The following is a 20,210-nucleotide window of genomic DNA, read 5'->3' as shown; positions in this document are numbered from 1 at the left end:
TCAGCAAAGACCTCGACGAATGTCCTGCTAGACAGTTTGGTGTTAGGAGTCTGGGGAAAACTTGCCAACTAATGTATATGTGTTCCATATAAATGTTATCTGCAATATGATGTGGAATATATTTAGAATGATTGTGCTACAGATAGCTAAATAAGTATGCTGTCCATGGTTGAATTTTATAAATTGTCTGTTAAGTCAGTAGTACATTGTATCTGGAGATGTTGCTTCCAAGCAAAGGCATGCTTGAATGATGCGATTGATACTTTATGAATTGCACAATCCACTGTTCATTTCCTGACTTGCTTTGCAAAATGTGGTTGACAGGAAGATGTTACCACTTTCAAGGGCTTGCCACCAAATGATCGTAATGCAAATGGTCTCCGTCCAGAAAAACAGAAGCGAGTGTTAGAATTGCCTGTTCAAAAGAATATTTTGACAAATTATTTCTGTATCCAAAAATATATTGTTCTACGATTTTATTAGTTTTCTATCATTTTGACTTATAGTTCTTAAAAATAAGCCATAATAGAAAAAATTATTAAGATATTAGAATATATTTTACATTGTTAGTACCAGCACTATGTTGCATGACTTTTCTGATACACTCCCATATAATCAACATCATTCCAAATGTGGCTAAGTAGCTTTGAGCATGTCGAATTCATGTGCACAGAAACATTTTTGGCAAAATAGGTCTGTTATATGCAAATCTAACAAGGGGTTGTTATGCCTCAATGACATCACATCATCCTTGATAGCGAATGGAGCAAACAGGTATTCAAAGTTGAATTCCAAACCAAATAAGAAACTTGTTTCTGAAAGACCTTTTAAGAGACATTTAAATGAACAATATCTAGATGTTGAGGCAGTTTCCAAGGTGCTTTGTTTTCTTATAAAACTTAGTAATGGTGAAAGGAGTACCAGGTGATTACGTTTGACTTTAGAATTATTATGGAGGACAGATAATAGACATACTTTCAAACATATGTGAATATTCAACCTTTGGGAACAGTTATATTGTTGCTTGAGGTGACAAAGTCACATTATGGAAGCTTGCAATATGAAACTTTGAAGAGGGCATTCTGCCTTGGCCCAATATATGGAGTTAATATGTAAATTAAAAGAGAATTTTGGCCTGGTGTAAAGTGTTAGTGTTGACCTCTGCTGGTCAACTACCCATGCAGTACACCCCCTTTTTCTTTGCAAGAAAGGGGCAGCACCTGATCAGCGTGTCCGTGCCATCCAGCAGTCATTAGCAGCTTGATCAACCTAATTGTAAACCAAGTCTGCTTGTATTAATTGTAAATAATCTAAGCAGATCAGAGTCATGTATGTAAAATTGCCTAGGTGGACCTAACTTTCTACGATAATCTATGTCTCGGAAGGTTTTTTGTCTCACCGATCTGTGATCGGCAGAGTTTTCCTTCAAACCTGACCCCAAAGCCGGGATGCATTTTGTCATTAGAACTTTAGGAGAATCCTAGTGTGTTAATCTGCTAGATTATAGTTGTGTCGCAGAACTGGGTGATTGATGAGGGTCTGTGTTAAGCAGGCTTGTCCCTTGAGATGTAAGTTGTAAAAGTCATGATGTAATGTGTCTCGAGGGTCGAAAAATGTTTTAAATCCCCTCGTGAGTCCTAAGTCCTAGGTCCTAGGTGATGTTTCCAAAGGTTTAGTTCGATGATCCATCTTAAAATGAATTAAAAAATTAAAAAATGAATAAAAATAATAAAATAATAAAATAATAAAAAATTTAAAAAATTTAAAAATTAAAAAAAATAAAATAAAATAATAATAATAAAAAATTAAAAAATTTAAAAAAATTTAAAAAAATAATAATAAAAAATTAAGTGAATAAATCGACGGATGAGATCAAGAGATGTCTTGATCCTCATCAACGGTCGAGATCATTTTTACATGGATCATTCGAACTAGCCGTTGGGATCATTTCCTTTATATAGGGTTTTAGGTGGTTATTTCAGATCATTGGATCTGTGAGTCTAAGACTGAAGAAGCTCTCTTGTAAATTTGTTTCTGGTTAATAAAGAAGACTTTGGGGTCCATATCTTGCTGGTGTTACTCTCTTGGAATGCTGTGAGATCATTTCATTTTCTGCATATGTTATTTTCAGCCATTAATAATAGCTTTTTGTAGAGTATTGTGAGCACAGGTATCTTGTTCACTTGCTGGGGTTTGAGTGCTGTTAGGGTTTCTGAAGTAATGGCAGGTATCTCCATTACTGTTTGAGATCTAGCAGCATTTTTGCCCTCTTTGTTGACGGTTGTTCTGCGCTGTGCAGAAAAAACCCTTGCTGAAGAAGATTTGGTGGGCGTTAGGGGAAGTTCTCGGCTGAACCAGCCAACTCCCACAAGCATTTTCTGCTGAGCCCAGTGGATTTGATCCTGGGTCTATCATTCGGTTTTATTTTTCTGATCTGCATGAGAGAATTTCTGAAGTTTTTTCACAGTGACAATCTGAAATTTCTTTTCTTTAAAATTTTCCTGTTCTTATTGTTAAATCTGGCTGTTAAGGGGCCAAATCTGTAAATTATTAAGCTGATCTAGGGCTTCAATTTCAGATTTTTTGCTTTATGCGGTTTTTATTAGGGTTTAGGTTTAAATTTTTTTTAGGTTAGTTTCTGGCATACATCATTTTAGGTTCTCTTTTCTCTTGCAGATAACAGGTACATGTGGTCGGTCTAGAAATTTTCGAGGTTTCATTAAGCAAATTCTGAGCCAACCTCATAGACCTGCGTTTTCATCTACCCTGCATCAGGCAGCAATTTTCATACGTGGTAGCTTTCAGAAAATCTGCCGTCGGCTCAGGCATAGCGTGTGAAAACGTCAGAGAACGCAGCGTTTTGGATACCCTTCAATGTATCCTGCGCTGGACAGCAAATCATATCCAAATCGAAAATATTCAACGTAAATTTGCTCAGGCTTTGGAACGATAAAACGCGGGTTGAAGGCACGCATCCTCACTGCCGCAACAACTGTAAATATTTCGTGTGAGACGTCAGGCCAATCAGCAAATTCAGAATTTCCATCACGCGTAGAGAATCAACTATCAAGAAAGCCGAACAGCTTTTCATGGTTTCCGCATTCAGCTTCTTGGTTCAAATCGAGGTCACGATTTTGATAATACAGGCTGCCGTCAGATTTCAGGGGGTCACACGGACCAAGTGATTCTCGAGTTTGTGGTAAGAAAACTGATCCAAACACACCTCTGTCGAGGGAACCCGTGTGGCTGAGGCACTCAACGGAAGAGGTTTTAAGTGAAGAGCGGCTGGTATTAGCCGTTGAAGCTTCGGATTAATCAGGTAAAATCTAAAATCGTGAGCCATCTGCCTTTTGAGCCTGGTAATTTCTGAGTGTTATCTCCACCAAATCTGCCGTGACCCTGCATCCGTTCAAACAAACAAGCAGAAAATCGTTGAAATCTCCAGAAGGCACGATCAGATGCTTCACGATCAGTCGAAAATCTTCAGCGGGTTGAGATCACGACCGGAACAGGTAATCGTTTTTTGGCTCAGGTAAATTCTACGCAGCATCCCTTTGATTTATATCTCCGCCCGTGACTTATTTTTTATGCAGGTCGTATTCCAAATTCGTAGGTCTAGGGTAATATATTAGCGTAGATGTAAGTTTCATATAGTTTGTTTATATTTCAATAAATGTTTAGATTTAGCTTTATGTTTTAGATTTTTAAATTAGATTTTATTTTGTTTAGTTTAGATTTCTTTAATTTTTAATGTGTTAGCGTTAGTTTTATTTGTAGTTAGATTTTAAATTTGATTTTGTTTTAATGAAATAAATAAATAAATAAAAAAAAATATATAAAATAAAATAAAAAAAATAATTTTTTTTTTTTTTTAGATTTAGTTTCATTTTTATATAGTTTAATAGATTTTAAATTCTAAATTTTATAGATTTTATTTTTATTTTTATTTTTATAACATAAAAAAAATAAAAAAAGCTTTTATTTCAAATCTTAGGCTTAGGTTTATATTTTTGTTAATGTCTAGATTTTAAGTTTTAATTTGTAGTTTTTAATTTAGTCTTTTTTTTGGTATTTAAAAAAAAAAAAATTAGAAAAAAATATAAAAATTTCGTGGAAAATTTATTTTTGCCAGATTCAGTTGTTTTCATGTTATATCTTTCATGCTGAACTTTCAAGTCGAGATGCGAAGTTGATATCTGGTTAATGGTTTATGATTCGTGGTGGTTTAAAGCATTTATCTTTTCGAAACTTTCAGTTGCTGGATATCGTTTGAGCATTGTGATTTAGCTGATGATAGATGATTACTGTTCATGGTTCATGTTTCTACACCATTTAACAAGTAATCGTTTTAACCAAATCTCTTAAGGCACTGGTCTGCTAAATTAATCAAATCCATCTAGTGCTTTTCATATCGTGTCTCGTGTCTCCCAACCAACTGGTCGACAGTTGGTCTCATCATCTCTCAGGGACTACCCCCCTTAGCCGCGGGAGACAGGCTTAAACGGAGGGATCGGGGATCAGAGTGACAGCCCCCGGTCTGAGGGTTGTCGTGTCAATCCGCGCGACAACAGTTAGAAATCAGTGTTGCAAACTTTTCGATAACATCGTGATTTTATCTCGAAATCACGATTTTTTGGCCTAGCCAATGTTTGCTGGTTTTTAAAGATATTTTTATGGTATCTTAATTTTGTCGATGTTTGCCAATTTTTTACCGATATTTTCCCCATTTTTACGAATTTTTGGCTTTCCAGACCCTTGCCAATTTTATTCCGATGTCAATGTTCGCAACATTGTTAGAAACCATTCACCATTTTAACCATCATCCTATGCTTCTCCATCTACTTTTGCAAATGGCACTGCTACCACCGTTTTAACAAGGGTACTTTTTGAACATTTTTCTGCAGTATTACCTCAGTTATGCAGGGCAGATTAAGGATATTGCTATTTTTGGCATCTTGGAGGCTACATACAATGTAACCATATCTGATTACCAAGGACAAAACTCTGAAATCACTCTTTGTTCATATTTGCATGCATTGGGTGCTGCTCCAGCTTCCTCATGGTTTGGTGAAGAAAAAAAGGTTCAGGTTTTCCATTTTCTCATGTTCCCTATGTTGGAAAATGTAAATAGGCAGCTATTAATCTTATATTTTCCTTAGCCTCGATATAGGCTTGTGAATCTTAATTATCTTCTTTATGTTCTTTAGTTGGATTTTTTCATCAAACAATATCAAGAACAATAACAACAAAAGAGGATACAAATATAGGCTCTCAGCCGGGGCAAACCCCCTCCAAGGGGAAAACCCGGAAACTCTTCCCTTCTTAGAATCTGCTTCAAATGAGATGATAAAAAGACCCAATCTTTAGACAAAGTCCTTCCCCTAGTACCAAATCAACTCTTCCTAAAGTCCTTTCTGGATTCTGCACCAAACTGCGACATACTGCAATTTCGACCTGCGAGCGACATTACTGCTATTTGATTTGCAACTTCGATCTTGCAATTTTGACCTTGTAGCTTCTAAGGAAACCCTAATTCAGCCTCCTCCAGAGACCTTCCAAGAGCAAGACAATTCTTCTTAAGGTCATTCTTCCCAGCTACAAGATGATGTACTTTGTCCTATTGCAAATTAGTTTTGCAACTTAGGCCTCTTTTTTGTAGTCCATAAACCCTACATTTTTGCACGTGTGAGATAGAGCCCAAAAACCAAGAAACTTCATCCTTCTTCCTTGTCCTTGATCTTCGCTCTCTTCTTGCAGCTACAAAGCTATAGATCAAACTCTTTCTTGATAGATCAAACTTGTTGAGTGAGTGAGTCACAAATGAGGTCAAACTGCTCCTTTATATAGCCTTCTCAAGGGGTCGAATTCCCTCCTTTAGGCCGACTTGATGTTTCCAGGGCCAACTTGTACTTTAGGAGATTCCAGGATTTTCTAGACTAAAAAATAATTCTTTTTACAATTACAAATTGCCTGGAAGGGTCTTTTAATCATGATGTTGACTCCTTTGACTCATGACAATAAATCCTAAGACCTATCACCTAAAAAACCCTAGAAGCACGAAGAACATGCTTTTACCTGAAAGACCATCAATGATGAGCATGAAACCCATGCATTAATAATAATAGTTTTTCTTTTTCTTTCTCTTGTTTGTTACATAGGATACATATTGAAATGAGTACAACAATTATGAAGACCGAAACTAGTTACATTTCTCAACACTCCCTCTTAACTAGGGAGGTATTTATAATTGTACAACTAGTACAACACCATATCTCAAACTGAAGAGTTCTCACAAGAAGAGCCAGATTGATAAGTCATATTGTAAGCATCGTCATTATGACCAGCACTGTCCCGGAGGCCTAACTGGACAAGCTCTTCTTTGTTTAAGAGCATTATGCTGGGAGACTTTATGTGTGATACTTCACTACCTCTACAAGATACATAACATTCCCAAAAGGTATGTCCTTTTAGGACTATTCTTATCTTGGATCTCCATACCTAAGTCCTCAAAGAATATCTGTCCTCTTTGACCAGTCTTCTCTTTCTTCCTGTCCCATCATCAAAGAGTGTCTTTCCTTTCTTGGATTTTATATCCTCAAGGAAACCACAAATGCTTATCCAATCCTCCGTCATTCTCTCTTCATCACCCGAAGAGGAGAATGCACATGTGATGTCCAACACAATGTTGCACGAAGCGGAAGCGTTTTTTGGAAGCGGGGACGCCGAAGCGTCATTTTCCAAAAATCTAGGAAGTGAAGCGTCCGCGGAAGCGTCTGCTATATATATATATATATATTTATATTTTTTTGCATTTATACTCAAAACAAACATCCCAAATACCAAATTAATTGTAGAAGACATGAAAACATGCATATTTTTGCATAAATCAAGATAGATATAACATCCATTGTACATTAATGATCTAGAATCTAGATTCTTCTCCTCTTATCTAGCCTTTGCCTCTACCTCGATTGTCTAGGGATATTAGTCAACATTGCCCAATTTTGATCAAACTACCTAATTCAAGACTTGAAATATGGTAGAAAAAGCTTAACATGTTTGATCGATGATTTTGACTTGATTGAAAGGTAATTTTTTTCTAAGGGCGTGTCGTGTGACAGAGGAGTTCAACAATTAACACCACCAACACTAGGGTACATATAGGGCTTGGTGCTCTTGATTAAATGCTAATCGCATACCTTCATACTTGATATAATCTAATGAAATGCCACAATCCCATTGATCCTGAATTCTTGAAAACTGTTAAGTTTGCTGAATTTTGAATAGGATATGAAATTCTATTTTCTCCTTATGAAGTCTAATGACGCTGGAACCACTCTCAAACATCCTGAGTCATTTCATGGTAATGTTAAAAATTTAAGTAAAAGGATGAAAATGAAAAATAAAGGAGAATGTCACCTTTACTTTAAGAATTTAACATTACCATGAGAGAGCATCTGCTATATTTATATTTTTTTTTGCCTTCATTCGTCACCCTAACCCAAGGTGGACCCACCCCCAACAAACAAACTCACCTAAATTAAAAAAAAAAAAAAAAAAACGATTTTCTAAACGCTTTTTAGGAAGCTTTTCTGGAAGCGTACGGGAAGCATACGCTTCCTCCTCCGAAGCACCACGCTTCCGACGCCCGAAGCGCCGTACAAAGCGCGCTTCGGCGCTTCGGAAGTGGCGCTTCCGTACAACGCTTCCAAATTTCCAGGAAGCGGCTAAAAAAGCCGAAGCGGCGCTTCCGAATTCGGAAGCGCCGCTTCCGGCCAAGCTTCCTAGGCGCTTCCGTACGGGACGCACTTCGGGGCTTGGAATCGGGGGGGGGGGGGCTTCGTCCAACACTGGTCCAACATCACTCCCTATCAACCATAGAGGTCATCCTATTCTTCTTTATTCTTGAGAATAGATCTGTAATCCTATTTAAGGAGACTCCTTTTGCTCCCTCTTTCCTTTGCGTGTCTTGTATCTAGCTTTCTTTCTTTCGAGGTATCAAGGAGCCATCTCCACTCTTTGTACTTGTGACAAGATCTAGGTAATCTTTCTTGCTCATCACTTTCATCTTCAACACGAAGGCGTTGCATTGAGCCTTCCCAAACTTCAAGTTGATCATGGCTTCCTTATAAAAGTGATCTTCTTTGACCTTCAGGTTATCTTTTCGTGCTACTACTTGCTTGTTCCAAGATGAACATATCTTGATTTCGTGGTTTCCAAGTACCAGATATTGAGCTTCCCTCAATATTCTTCATCCATTTCATTTGTACAGTTGAACTTGCCTCAACTGTTGTCATGTATTCCTGCAACCTTCCTTCTAGGTAGCCAAAATAATATATTAAACGGATAACCAAAAATGAAAGACTTACCACATCATGGTGACCTCGTTCCCTCCTTATCAACTATATCCAACTATATGACCCTACAACCTGACCCGTTGTATTCCTTTATCCCCTTTTACCAGTATGTTTCCACGTTACGTAGAATACATATTATCCTTGTCATAGTGCTTCTTTCAAGAACCTTCATAGATGATAGTTCTTTTGTTAGGTCCCTATAATACTAGTGTACCCCCCTTGTAATTATTGTTGTGCCCATGTAGCCCCCATATTGCTATTGTTGTGCCCCATAGAAGCCCATTATTGTTATTGTTGTGCCCTTATATTATTATTGTTATGTAGGCTATGATTCTATTGTGACCCCTTAGACTCCTATATATACAAACGAGGTCTTGTCATTTGTATCATCCAAGAATTGTTCATTTATGTAATGTAAAGGAGGTTTCCCCCTCGAAGAGGATACTTTTTAAGTCGTTGATCTATCTGTTTGTGAGCTGGTTGCATAACATTTGGTAGCAGAGCTTTGGATTCTAGGGTTTCGCTTATTTAAACAGGTCATATTGGAATATTCGCTATAATTTTATTCCTATGAAGCTTTAGAAGTTGAAATTGAAATCATAGGGAGCCGAAATATTGGTGAATCTAGTGTATGAATTTTAGATCTTAGTTCACTATATTTTTGGAAATATGATTCGTAGAAGTTAGGGCTTTTTGCATGCTCCAAAATTTCGTCTCAGATAGGTGACCTTAGGAAAATCGTCATATCTTCCTCTACGAGCATCGGATTTTAAATGTGAAAATTGGCTGAAAGTGTACAGACTGTAGTATCTTGTGTATCATTTTTAGGGCTAAAGGTCGACATAGTGACATGTGGCACTCCGTACAAGTTCGCTCTACTAAACTAGTCCATAATTATGTCATCGTGGGAGATTGGACATAACTTCACCTTGAAGAATTCAAATTTGGTCTAACTTGTGCCATTGGAAAGATGACTCAAAGGGCTGTCACAGGACATAATTTCAGAACTTGAAGATTCGAATTTATAAAGATACAACAATTTCAATATCGAGTTCCTACAAAGCCAGAAAAATTTGTGTATTTTTTTTTTTTAAATTGACATAAGTTTTGTTTCAAGTGATTCAAGGGGCACAATAAAGCATAAATATCATTGTTCGATTCAAAAATGACTCGAAGAAAGAAAATGGAAACACCTAGTAAGCAACCAGAAAGCTCTACTATGACAGATGAAGAAGAGGAAGAAATGCAACATTATCTATCAAAATTACGAGACCACGTGCAATAAATTTCACTCTCGCAAAGAGTAACCAAAAATGAAATGGAAGCTAAGACAGATGGTTTGAAGAATTCTATGGAATTTAAAATGGATGTTATAGAATCAAAAATGAAAGGCAACATGGAAGCTTTGAAGAATGGTTTAAAAGCAAACATGGAAGGTTTGAAGGAAGGTTTGACAAAGTTGCTACAAGAAATGCTTCCTAATGGTGAAAAGATATTAGATGAAACTCATGATGAGAATAAAAGGAGTGTTAATCATGATTCCGTAGACTCCAACTTTAGATTGAAAAGGCACCATATTCCAAAGATCGATATGAGGAAGTTTGATGGCAAGGATCTGGTAACATGGATACTATAGATGGAGCAATATTTCGATCTCCATAATGTACAACACACACAAAAGGTACGCATTGCAACTTTATATTTAGAACCCAATCAATTTTAATGATATCGATGGCTTTGTTTTTGTAAACCACTTGTCACTTGGTCAATTTTTACGGAGGAAATGATAACACATTATGATGATACAAAGAGAAACACCTTCTTTAGCCAATTGATAAATCTCAAACAAAAGGGTTCAATTGCGGAGCATATTGAGGACTTCCAAAAATTGAATATCAGGGTAAATGATATTCCAGAGGAGCATATGATTGATGTCTTCATAGACACCTTAAAGGATAACATCCAACATGAGGTTCGCCTTTGGGAACCTGATTCATTGAAGAAGGCATTCGGGTTGGCAAGAAAAGTTGAAAGCAAAATGATGGCAACAAGGAAGTCTACCACTCAGAATTATAAAGATGGAAGTGTTGCTGCTCCTAGCCTTCCATAACCTACAAAGTTGACACCATAACAATTGGAGGAAAAAAGAGCAAAAGGGCTTTGTTACAGTTGTGATAGCAAATACACTAAAGGTCATAAGTGTGCTGAGAAGAAATTATTCTACATAGATTGTGAAGAGGAGGAAGAAAATGAACAAGAAACATCAAAAGAGGAGGATATACACTAGGAACCAACCCTAGAGAAAGAAGAAATGAATCCGACCATATCTTGTAATGCATTGGCAGGAATTACTACTCAAACTCTCAAGATAGAAGGATATATCAAGAAGAAAAAAGTAATAGTGCTGATTGATACGAGTAGTATCCATAATTTTATTCATTGTAAGATAGCCAAGGAATTGAATTGATTTCTATATCTAGCACCAGAGTGTCAAGTGATGGTTGCAAATGGAGGAACTATAAATTGCTCTGGAAAGTGCCATAATATCAAGCTAACCATGGGGGAATATGTGTTGAATATTCCAATGCTTTGCATTCCAATGGGTGGTGCTGATGTTGTACTAGGAGTCTAATGGTTACAATCTTTGGGGACTATAGCTTTCAATTTTCAAGAACTTTTCTTGAATTTTTTTTGGGAAGGAAAGGAAGTTCAATTAAGGGGATCGCAGTAAAACCATGAAAGATAATCAACTATAATAGCATGAAAAAGCTTCTGAAGAAAGAACAATTACAATCTTTGGGGATTATAGCATTCAATTTTCAAGAACTTTTTTTGAATTTTTTTTGGGAAGGAAAGGAAGTTCAATTAAGGGGATCGCAGTGAAACCATGAAAGATAATAAACTCTAATGGCATGACAAAGCTTCTGTAGAAAGAACAACGGGGCTTAATTGCACAATTATGCTCAGTAGGGATTCAAACATCGAAATCATCTATTTCTCCATATTTCCAAAAAGCCTTGGACAATCATTCCAAGTTGTTTGAGACTCCTAAAGGCCTCCCACCTATTTGTGATCATGATCATGCGATTCACTTGATTCCAAGAAGTGTTCCTCCAAACATCATGCCTTACAGATATCCTTATGCCCAAAAGAGTGAAATTGAACGTATGGTTGCAGAAATGCTAGAGACCGGTATAATTCAACCTAGTTAAAGTTCTTTCTCTGCTTCAGTAGTATTGGTGCACAAGAAGGATGGATCATGGCGTATGTGTCCAGATTATAGGGAGCTCAACAAACTCACTATTAAAGATAAATTTCCCATTCTTGTCATTGATGAATTGTTGGATGAATTACATGGAGCAATTTACTTCACCAAGCTGGATCTTCGTTCAGGATATCATCAAATTAGAATGAAGACTGAAGACATTTCGAAAACAACATTCAGAACTCATGAGGGTCATTATGAATTTTTGGTCATGCCTTTTGGCCTTACTAATGCACCTTCCACATTTCAAGGTTTGATGAATTCCATTTTCAAACCCACCCTTAGAAAATTTGTGTTAGTTTGATAGGGTGCTCAAACTATTGGAGGAGAAACAATTATATGCAAAAACCTTGAAATGTTTCTTTGGAGTATAAGAGGTGCAATATTTGGGTCATATTGTATCTCATGAGGGTATTAAGGTAGACCCTAACAAAATTAAAGCGATTAAGGAATGGAAAATCCTCACAACTATAAAGCATCTTCAAGGATTTTGCGGGTTCATAGGGTATTATCGCAAGTTTGTTAAGAATTATGGGAGAATAGTGACACCTCTCACATCATTACTGAAGAAAGATGCATTTCTTGGACTCCAGAAGCAACGAAGGCCTTTGAATATCTTAAAGAGGCAATGTGCCAAGCACCGGTCTTAGCTACGTCAGACTTCACAATTTTTTTTATTGTGGAATGTGATGCTTCAGGAAATGGAATTTGTGTTGTTTTAATGCAAGAAGGAAAACCCATTGCTTTTGAAAGTCGTCCAATCAATGGAAAGTATTTACACAAACCTATTTATGAGAAGGAAATGATGACAATGTTACATGCACTAAAGCAATAACGACCTTAGCTAATGGGAAGACACTTCAAGGTAAAAACAGATAATGATAGTCTTAAATACTTTTTGGAACAAAGATTATCTTTAGAAGAGCAACAAAAATGGGTGACAAAGATGTTGGGTTATGACTTTGAAATCATCTAAAAAATAGGGAAGCAAAATGTTGTTGTAGATGCACTCCCAAGAAAGGATGGGTATGTGGAAGCATTGCTTTGTGCCATTTCTATTATCCAACCTGAGTGGATAACCAAAACAAGGGATGAATGGAAGAATGATGAAGAGGTTTGGTCACTCATTTAAAAGTTGCAACAAGATGCCAGTACATCTGATACATTTAGCTAGAGAAATGATTCATTATGGTACAAAGATCACTTATATCTTTGTAAGAATTCCTAACTCAAACAAAAGATTCTTTTGAAATTGCACAACTCTCCCTTAGGAGGGCACTAGGATTTTTAAAAACTTACCGTAGGGTCAAGAAGGAATTTTTTTGAGATGGCCTTAAATCTGATATTCAGAGGTTTGTGGCAGAATGTTTGGTTTGCCAACAAAATAAAGTTGAGACAATTAAGACCCCAAGTTTGTTACAAGCTTTGGCCATTCCAATTTAGCGTTGGGAGGAGGTCTCAGTGGATTTTATCACAGGTTTATCCAAGTCTAAAGGAAAGAGTGTTATCATTGTGGTAGTTGATAGACTTACCAAGTATGTTTTGAGAAATCTAAAGGGCTTGATATGTTAATGATTTCTCTCTCTTAGATAACTGCTTGTGAAGTATTTTTATCTTTTCCTTATTCAAACAATAATTTTCAAATATGTATGAGTGTTAACTTCATCAACCAACTATCATGCATAATAAAAAAAAGAACAGTAACACACAATATAGGCAACAACCAGGGCAAAAACCTCTCCAAACCTGAGAGAACAACCCACAATAATTCTTCTTATAGAATCTTCTCTTGACAAAATTGCCAAGACCAATACAAAGATCCTTTGACCAAGTTGGCTCCAAGATCAAGGCTAGAATCTTGTATTACTGTTGCTCTTTGAAATGCTGCACCTTGGGTCAGATCTGCAATTTGTAGGTTAACTTCCTTCTCCCTCCCTCCTTCCTCTATTCCTTGCTTGAACGAAATGGTTCACTTGTCATGTTGCTGTCCTCAAGACTTTACTTAGACAAAACAATTTGATTCCTTGATCTGCCCTAACTGCAGTTTTGAAGATGTCACTTCTCCCTACGTGTGAGCTACAAGTGCTTGTAGCCTTTCGTATCCCTTCACATGATTCAGATCTTTCTTTTGATGTACAACTGAGCTCTTTTGAACTTGAATCAACCTCCTTTCGTGAAGAATGCTAAGGACTGTAATGTAGCCCTAGAGATGGCCTGCACCTTCGTACGTGTGGAAGGTTTAGGGCTCTCCTAGCCCTCCCAAACCCTCTCTCCACTTGTCACTACTCTTTAAACTGTTCTGCCATTCAAATAGACTTGAGGCTGAATGATTTGCTTGACAAGTAAGGCAGATAGAAAGATGCCCTAGCCTCGCACGTGTGGATGAGCTTCCTGCGGTTATGGATGACATAACAAACTTCTTTGCGACTCCTTGATCTTCTCTTTTACCTCACACTCAAAGACAATCTTCTTCGCATTGATTGGAGATCGAAATTGATCTTGAGTGTGCATTGGAATAGAAGAGGAGAGGCCCTTATTTATAGTGTTAAGGGCTACTCATTAGGCTGACATATCATGCCTTTAAGCCAACTTGAATATGAGATAGAGCCGACATGAATGGATATATAAATATATATTTAGGCTGAAAATATAATGCCTCTTTTATCTTCTCTTGGAGGAGACTTTTACTAGCCATTTGTTCTTGACCTTGGAGGAGACTTTTCACATGATTCTGCCCTTGATCTTGGAGTCACATATTATACATTTTCAAGTATAAATATTTACATTAATGACACAAACCTATCACCTAGCCTAGAGCTCACAGTGAGAGCTACTAAAACAAATTTTGAGCATGAAACCCATGATTCAAATTACATCATTTACATTGACATGTATCATTATGAAGTTCGAACCTAGTTACACTTTTTTCAACACTGCCTCTTAACTAGGGAGGTATTCATACATACATGGTCCTTGGACACTTTTTCAAGTTCTCAGAAGAATTTTGATAAGAAGATCGGATTTGCAATCCATCTCTTATAGCATCATTTTAACCAACATTGTTTTATATAGCAAGGCCTTGACTAACCGCTCTATCTCTCACTTAGATCAGAGCACACAATGTTGGCGAGACCAATGACTGATAGACACTCATCATCATTGTCTCTCTTAGGGTCATACCCACTCAGGTGTTCTCCTAGTATGCCGTACTAGGACTATTCTAATCTTGGGTTCCCAGCCCTCAAGAATATCGGCCTTCTTACCCACTCTTATCTTGGATGCCCTACCACATCCTCAAAGAGTGTCGGATGCCAAATGATTACACAATCCTTCATTCTTTCTTCCAAACTGAAGACAAAAATGTCATGTCTAACTCTCGCTCTTAACCAGGGATGAGTTCTAAGTTTCTCTTTACTCAGAAACTTGCTTGAGCTCCTTTGTTCATGGGAACCTCCCAGAGCTCCCTCTTAACTAGGGTCTCTATCATCAGTACTTTATAAGGTCTTCTATTTGATTGATGGTCCAACACCTCGATGTCATCAATTTCTTCATATGTAGGGTTCAACCATCCATCACTTTCCTTCATCATGTCATTCCTTCTCTCCTGGAAAGTATCCTCCTTGGATTTGCATTTGGGGCTTTCTTCATAGGGCCATCTAGCTCCACCTTTCTTTCAGCGGTGATTGCTCTAGATCATGAGGTACATAGTTGTGACATCCTTCACAACTCTTCTTACCATGGCCTTGCACACATACCCAGACTTATCCAAAAAGTTAGAAACCAAAAACAAATCACATATTACCTTTTTGGTGATGGCCTTTTCCAGTGACATCTTCTTGTAGATTTCAACACCCTACATACATGTTGACACATCTCCATAGATATCTGTAGTCAAGGGTCTTCATCTTTTCAGACTTCTATCAGAGTTTCCATATCTTTCTAGGAGATTTCCTTGTCAAATCTTCTCTGGATGTTCACTGCTTCCATCATGGTTGCATATTTCACAATCGCTACCATCCTCACACCTTTCATTCAGGAGCTTCCAATCAGAGTTCCTTAATTGTAGTCAACTACCTCATACTCCATATGAGGACATATTATGTTGATTTCATCTTTAAACCTTTCAGAGGAGGAGATCCTTTTTCTCTTGATCATGCTTGATCCATGCTACCTGCAACCATATGACATGATATTGTAATATTAAACAAAAGTGTTCATACCTCATTTGTCTTGAATCATACTATGATTCTTGTAGCGGACTTCTTGAGGAAACTTTGATCTGCAACGAAGTTGATTGGATCCTTACAGGTTCTCTTGGTATCATTGTTCTGACCTGGATTCTTTACAGAGGATATTTGCCTATAAAAATTCTTCAAATATTTGGAGAACCAAAGTGTTCTCATCTTAGAATTTCCTACACACAACAATTTCATTTCTACCTAGAATCCTTACATAAAAAAATACAATATACATTAATGATAACCATTAAAAATATTTCTAGAGGATTCAACATATCCTCATTCATCAATTGTTCATCCATGGATGGTATAGAATACATAATCAGTTCATTCTTTAAAAGAGTTACTTAGACAACACATAAGAATGTTCATGAATCACATGTCACTAAATGCTATGCAATCTGCGAACTAAGACCTATGAGAGAAAACAAGAGGTGATCTTTTAATCATAGTAAAGATCCCGTGGCTCCTCCTCCTTCAACTTCTTTTCGTTGTCTTGCATTTCCTGAACGACATCAGCTGCTTCATGTTTCCTTGGACAATCTCTTCTGTAGTGTCCATATTCATGACATTCAAAGCATTGAATCTTTAACATGTATTTCTTGGGATGTTGCTTGTGACCAGATCTCTCAAACTTTCCGAACTTTCCTTTTCTCTTGAACCTGGCAGCAAATGCTTGCTCCTTGGATCCAACTACAATATCTTCCTTGGCCTTTAATTGGGCTTCTTCCACTTTGCATATTGCCCACAGATCATTGAGTGAGGATGCCTCCTTCTTACCCCATATGCTGGCTGTAAAGTTTCCCCACTCCTCAGGTAGTGCATTCAGCACTATCGTAGTCATCTCTTGATCATACATGATTTCTCCTCGTTCCTGCAACTGATCTCTTATTTCAGAGACCCTTATGAAGTATGGAGCTATACCTTCTTCTTTGTTTATCTTCATCTTGTATAACTCATTCCTTAGAGAGATCCCTTCTCCTGTAGTGTTGACGGAGAATAAATCTATCAATTTGTCATAGATTTCCTTGGCTGTTTCAAGTTTGGCTACATAAGGAATCAGAGAGTCCTTGATAGATTCTATGAGAATCTTTTGAGCTCTCACTTCGTTCTTGTTATGCTTAGCCAATTCTTGACTATTAGTAGGAGCAACAATTTTCTTTTGTACATAATCAATAACTTCTTGTTCTTTCAAATTGAGGTCAGTTCTCTTCTTCCAAGCAAGGAAGTTGGCAACTCCAACTAACTTATTGCTTTCCTTGCAAGAAGACATCTTTTTCAAGATTAGTTTTGCTCAAATAAATAAGATACTAAGATACTTACTTGGTGTGATAATCCTTGAAGCTTGACTTTTGATGGCTGCCTTGTATGAGCTTGAGGAAGCTTGACTATTGATGGCTGCCTTGTATGAGCTTGAGGAAGCTTGACTATCCTTGAGGATCTGCTCTTCAGCTGAAATAAGAGGATTCTTGATAACTTCCTCTTATAGATCTGCCTGAATGATAAATCTTGTCTTTTCTTTGATAGATCTTGGAGTTTCAGAATGTGGATCTGAATCTATCTTTGCCTTCAACTTCAACTGCCTTGCCTCTTCTTCAATGTTCTTTATCAACCCTTCCTTGATGTGCTACCAACCCTCTGATACCATGTTGAGAAATCTAAAGGGCTTGATATGTTAATGATTTCTCTTTCTTAGATAACTGCTTGTGAAGTATTTTTATCTTTTCCTTATTCAAACAAGAATTTTCATATATGTATGAGTGTTAACTTCATCAACCAACTATCATGCATAATAAACAAAAGAACAGTAACACAAGATATAGGCAGCAGCCAGGGCAAAAACCTCTCCAAACTTGAGAGGAAAACCCACGGTAATTCTTCTTATAGAATCTTCACTTGACAAAATTTCCAAGACCAATACAAAGACCCTTTGACCAAGTTGACTCCAAGATCAAGGCTAGAATCTTCTATTACTGCTGCTCTCTGAAATGCTGCACCTTGGATCAGATCTGCAACTTGTAGATCAGCTTCCTTCTCCCTTCCTCCTTCCTCCAATCCTTGCTTGAATGAAATGGTTCACTTGTCAAGTTGCTGTCCTCAAGACTTTACTTAGACAAAACAATTTGATTCCTTGACCTGAACTGTTTTGCTGCCCTAACTGCAATTCTGAATATGCCACTTCTTCTTCGTACGTGTGAGCTACAAGTGCTTGTAGCCTTTCGTATCCCTTCACATGATTCAGATCTTTCTTTTGATGTACAACTGAGCTCTTTTGAACTTGAATCAACCTCCTTCCGTGAAGAATGCTAATGACTGTAATGCAGCCCTAGAGATGGCCTGCACCTTCGTACGTGTGGAAGGTTTAGGGCTCTCCTAGCCCTCCCAAACCCTTGCTCCACTTGTCACTGCTCTTTAAACAGTTCTGTCATTCAAATAGACCTGAGACCGAATGATTTACTTGACAAGTAGGGCAGATAGAAAGATGCCCTAGCCTCACACATGTGGATGAGCTTTCTGCGGTTATGGATGACAGAGCAGACTTATCTGCGGCTCCTTGATCTTCTCTTTTACCTTGCACCCAAATTCAATCTTCTTTGCATTGATTGGAGATCAAAATTGATCTTGAGTGTGTGTCCGAATATAAGAGGAGAGGCCCTTATTTATAGTGTTAAGGGCTACTCATTAGGTCGACATATCATGCCTTTAAGCCACTTGAATATGAGAGTCGACATGAATGGATATATAAATATATATGTAGGCTGAAAATATAATGCCTCTTTTATCTTCGCTTGGAGGAGACTTTTATTAACCATTTGTTCTTGACCTTGGAGGAGACTTTTCACATGATTCTGCCCGTGATCTTGGAGTCACATTTTTGAGTGTAAATATTTACATTAATGACGCAAACCTATCACCTAGCCTAGAGCTCACTGTGAGAGCTACTAAAACAAATTTTGAGCATGAAACCCATGACTCAAATTTTCAAAATACTTTGCTAGATACAAATTACATCATTTACATTGGCATGTGTCATTATGAACACCGAACCTAGTTACACTTTCTTCAACAGTATGCACACTTTTGTGCATTATCTCATCCTTTTAAAGCCAATACAGTTGCTACTGCATTTATGGAAACAATTCAAAAGCTTCATGGAAATCCAAAGATTATAGTAAGTGACAGAGATCCCATTTTCACTGGAAATTTTTGGACGAAATTATTTTCTTGTCTTGGTACTCAATTAGCTCATAACTCATGTTATCATCCTCAATCTGATGGGCAAATTGAGACAATGAACAAATGTTTGGAAGGATATCTTCGTTGCTTTGTATCTGATAAACAAACACAATGGGTCAAGTGGTTACCTCTAGCTGAATGGTGGTATAACACTTCCTTCCATACTGCAGCAAAAATGACTCCATTTATGGCACTTTATGGATATCATCCACCATCCATCACATAATCTTTAAGAGAAAATTCTAAAGTTCAAGCAGTGGAAGATCACATCAAGCATCAACAACAAGTTCTCCAACTCTCAAAGGATAACCTCACTCTGGCGCATAATCGAACGAAACAACAGGCATATTAACATCGCAGTGAAAAAAGTTTCGATGTAGGTGATTGGGTATTTTTACGGCTACAACCATACAAACAAATATCTCTCAAGCAAGCTAAGAAGGATAATAAATTATCACCCAAGTACTACAATCCTTACAAGGTGTTGCAAAAGATTGGTACTATGGCATACAAATTGGAGCTACCTACATCTTCCCGAGTACACTTAGTTTTCCATGTTTCATGCTTAAATAAGGTTATCGGTGACAAGCTTCCAGTTCAAACAGTGTTGCCTGAACTTGACAAAGAAGGAAAAAATCATATTTGAAGCTGAAGTAGTCATAGTAACAAGAACTCGACAATTACAAAATTGATCAATTTTAGAGTATCTCATTAAGTGGAAGAACCTACCTGTTGAAGATTCCACATGGGAGGATGATAATTTTATACAAAAGCATCGAAAACTACTCAAGCGTTGAGGACAACACTTTTTTAAAGGAGAGGGGCACGTTAGGTCCCTATAATACTAGTGTATCCCCCTTATTATTATTGTTGTGCCCATGTAGGCCCCATATTGTTATTATTGCACCCTTATATTATTATTGTTATGTAGGCTCTGATTATATTGTGACCCCTTAGACTCCTATATATACAAATGAGGTCTTGTCAATTGTATCATCCAAAAATTGTTCATTTATGTAATGTAAAGAAGGTTTCCCCCTCAAAGATGATACTTTTTAAGTCGTTGATCTATCTTTTTGTGAGTTGGTTGCATAACATCTTAGGATCATGATG

At 37.2% G+C, this 20,210-nt stretch overlaps 1 protein-coding gene across 1 annotated transcript in view; it reads left to right on the top strand.

Annotated features, from left to right (window-relative positions):
- Positions 1 to 20,210, top strand: part of LOC149237626 (5'-3' exonuclease family protein) — a 223,246-nt gene that overhangs the window by 184,967 nt on the left and 18,069 nt on the right. Inside the window, exon 8 of the mRNA XM_089372723.1 lies at positions 325 to 448. Coding sequence (XP_089228849.1) covers positions 325 to 448 — 124 coding nt within the window. The remainder of the gene's footprint in view (positions 1 to 324; positions 449 to 20,210) is intronic.

Source organism: Pinus tabuliformis, chromosome 8 (assembly GCF_031772625.1).
Source record: "Pinus tabuliformis cultivar Carrire ecotype Pingquan chromosome 8, CPIR1, whole genome shotgun sequence".
NCBI classification, from domain to species: Eukaryota; Viridiplantae; Streptophyta; class Pinopsida; order Pinales; family Pinaceae; genus Pinus; species Pinus tabuliformis.
This window is presented reverse-complemented; position numbering and strand designations above follow the sequence as displayed.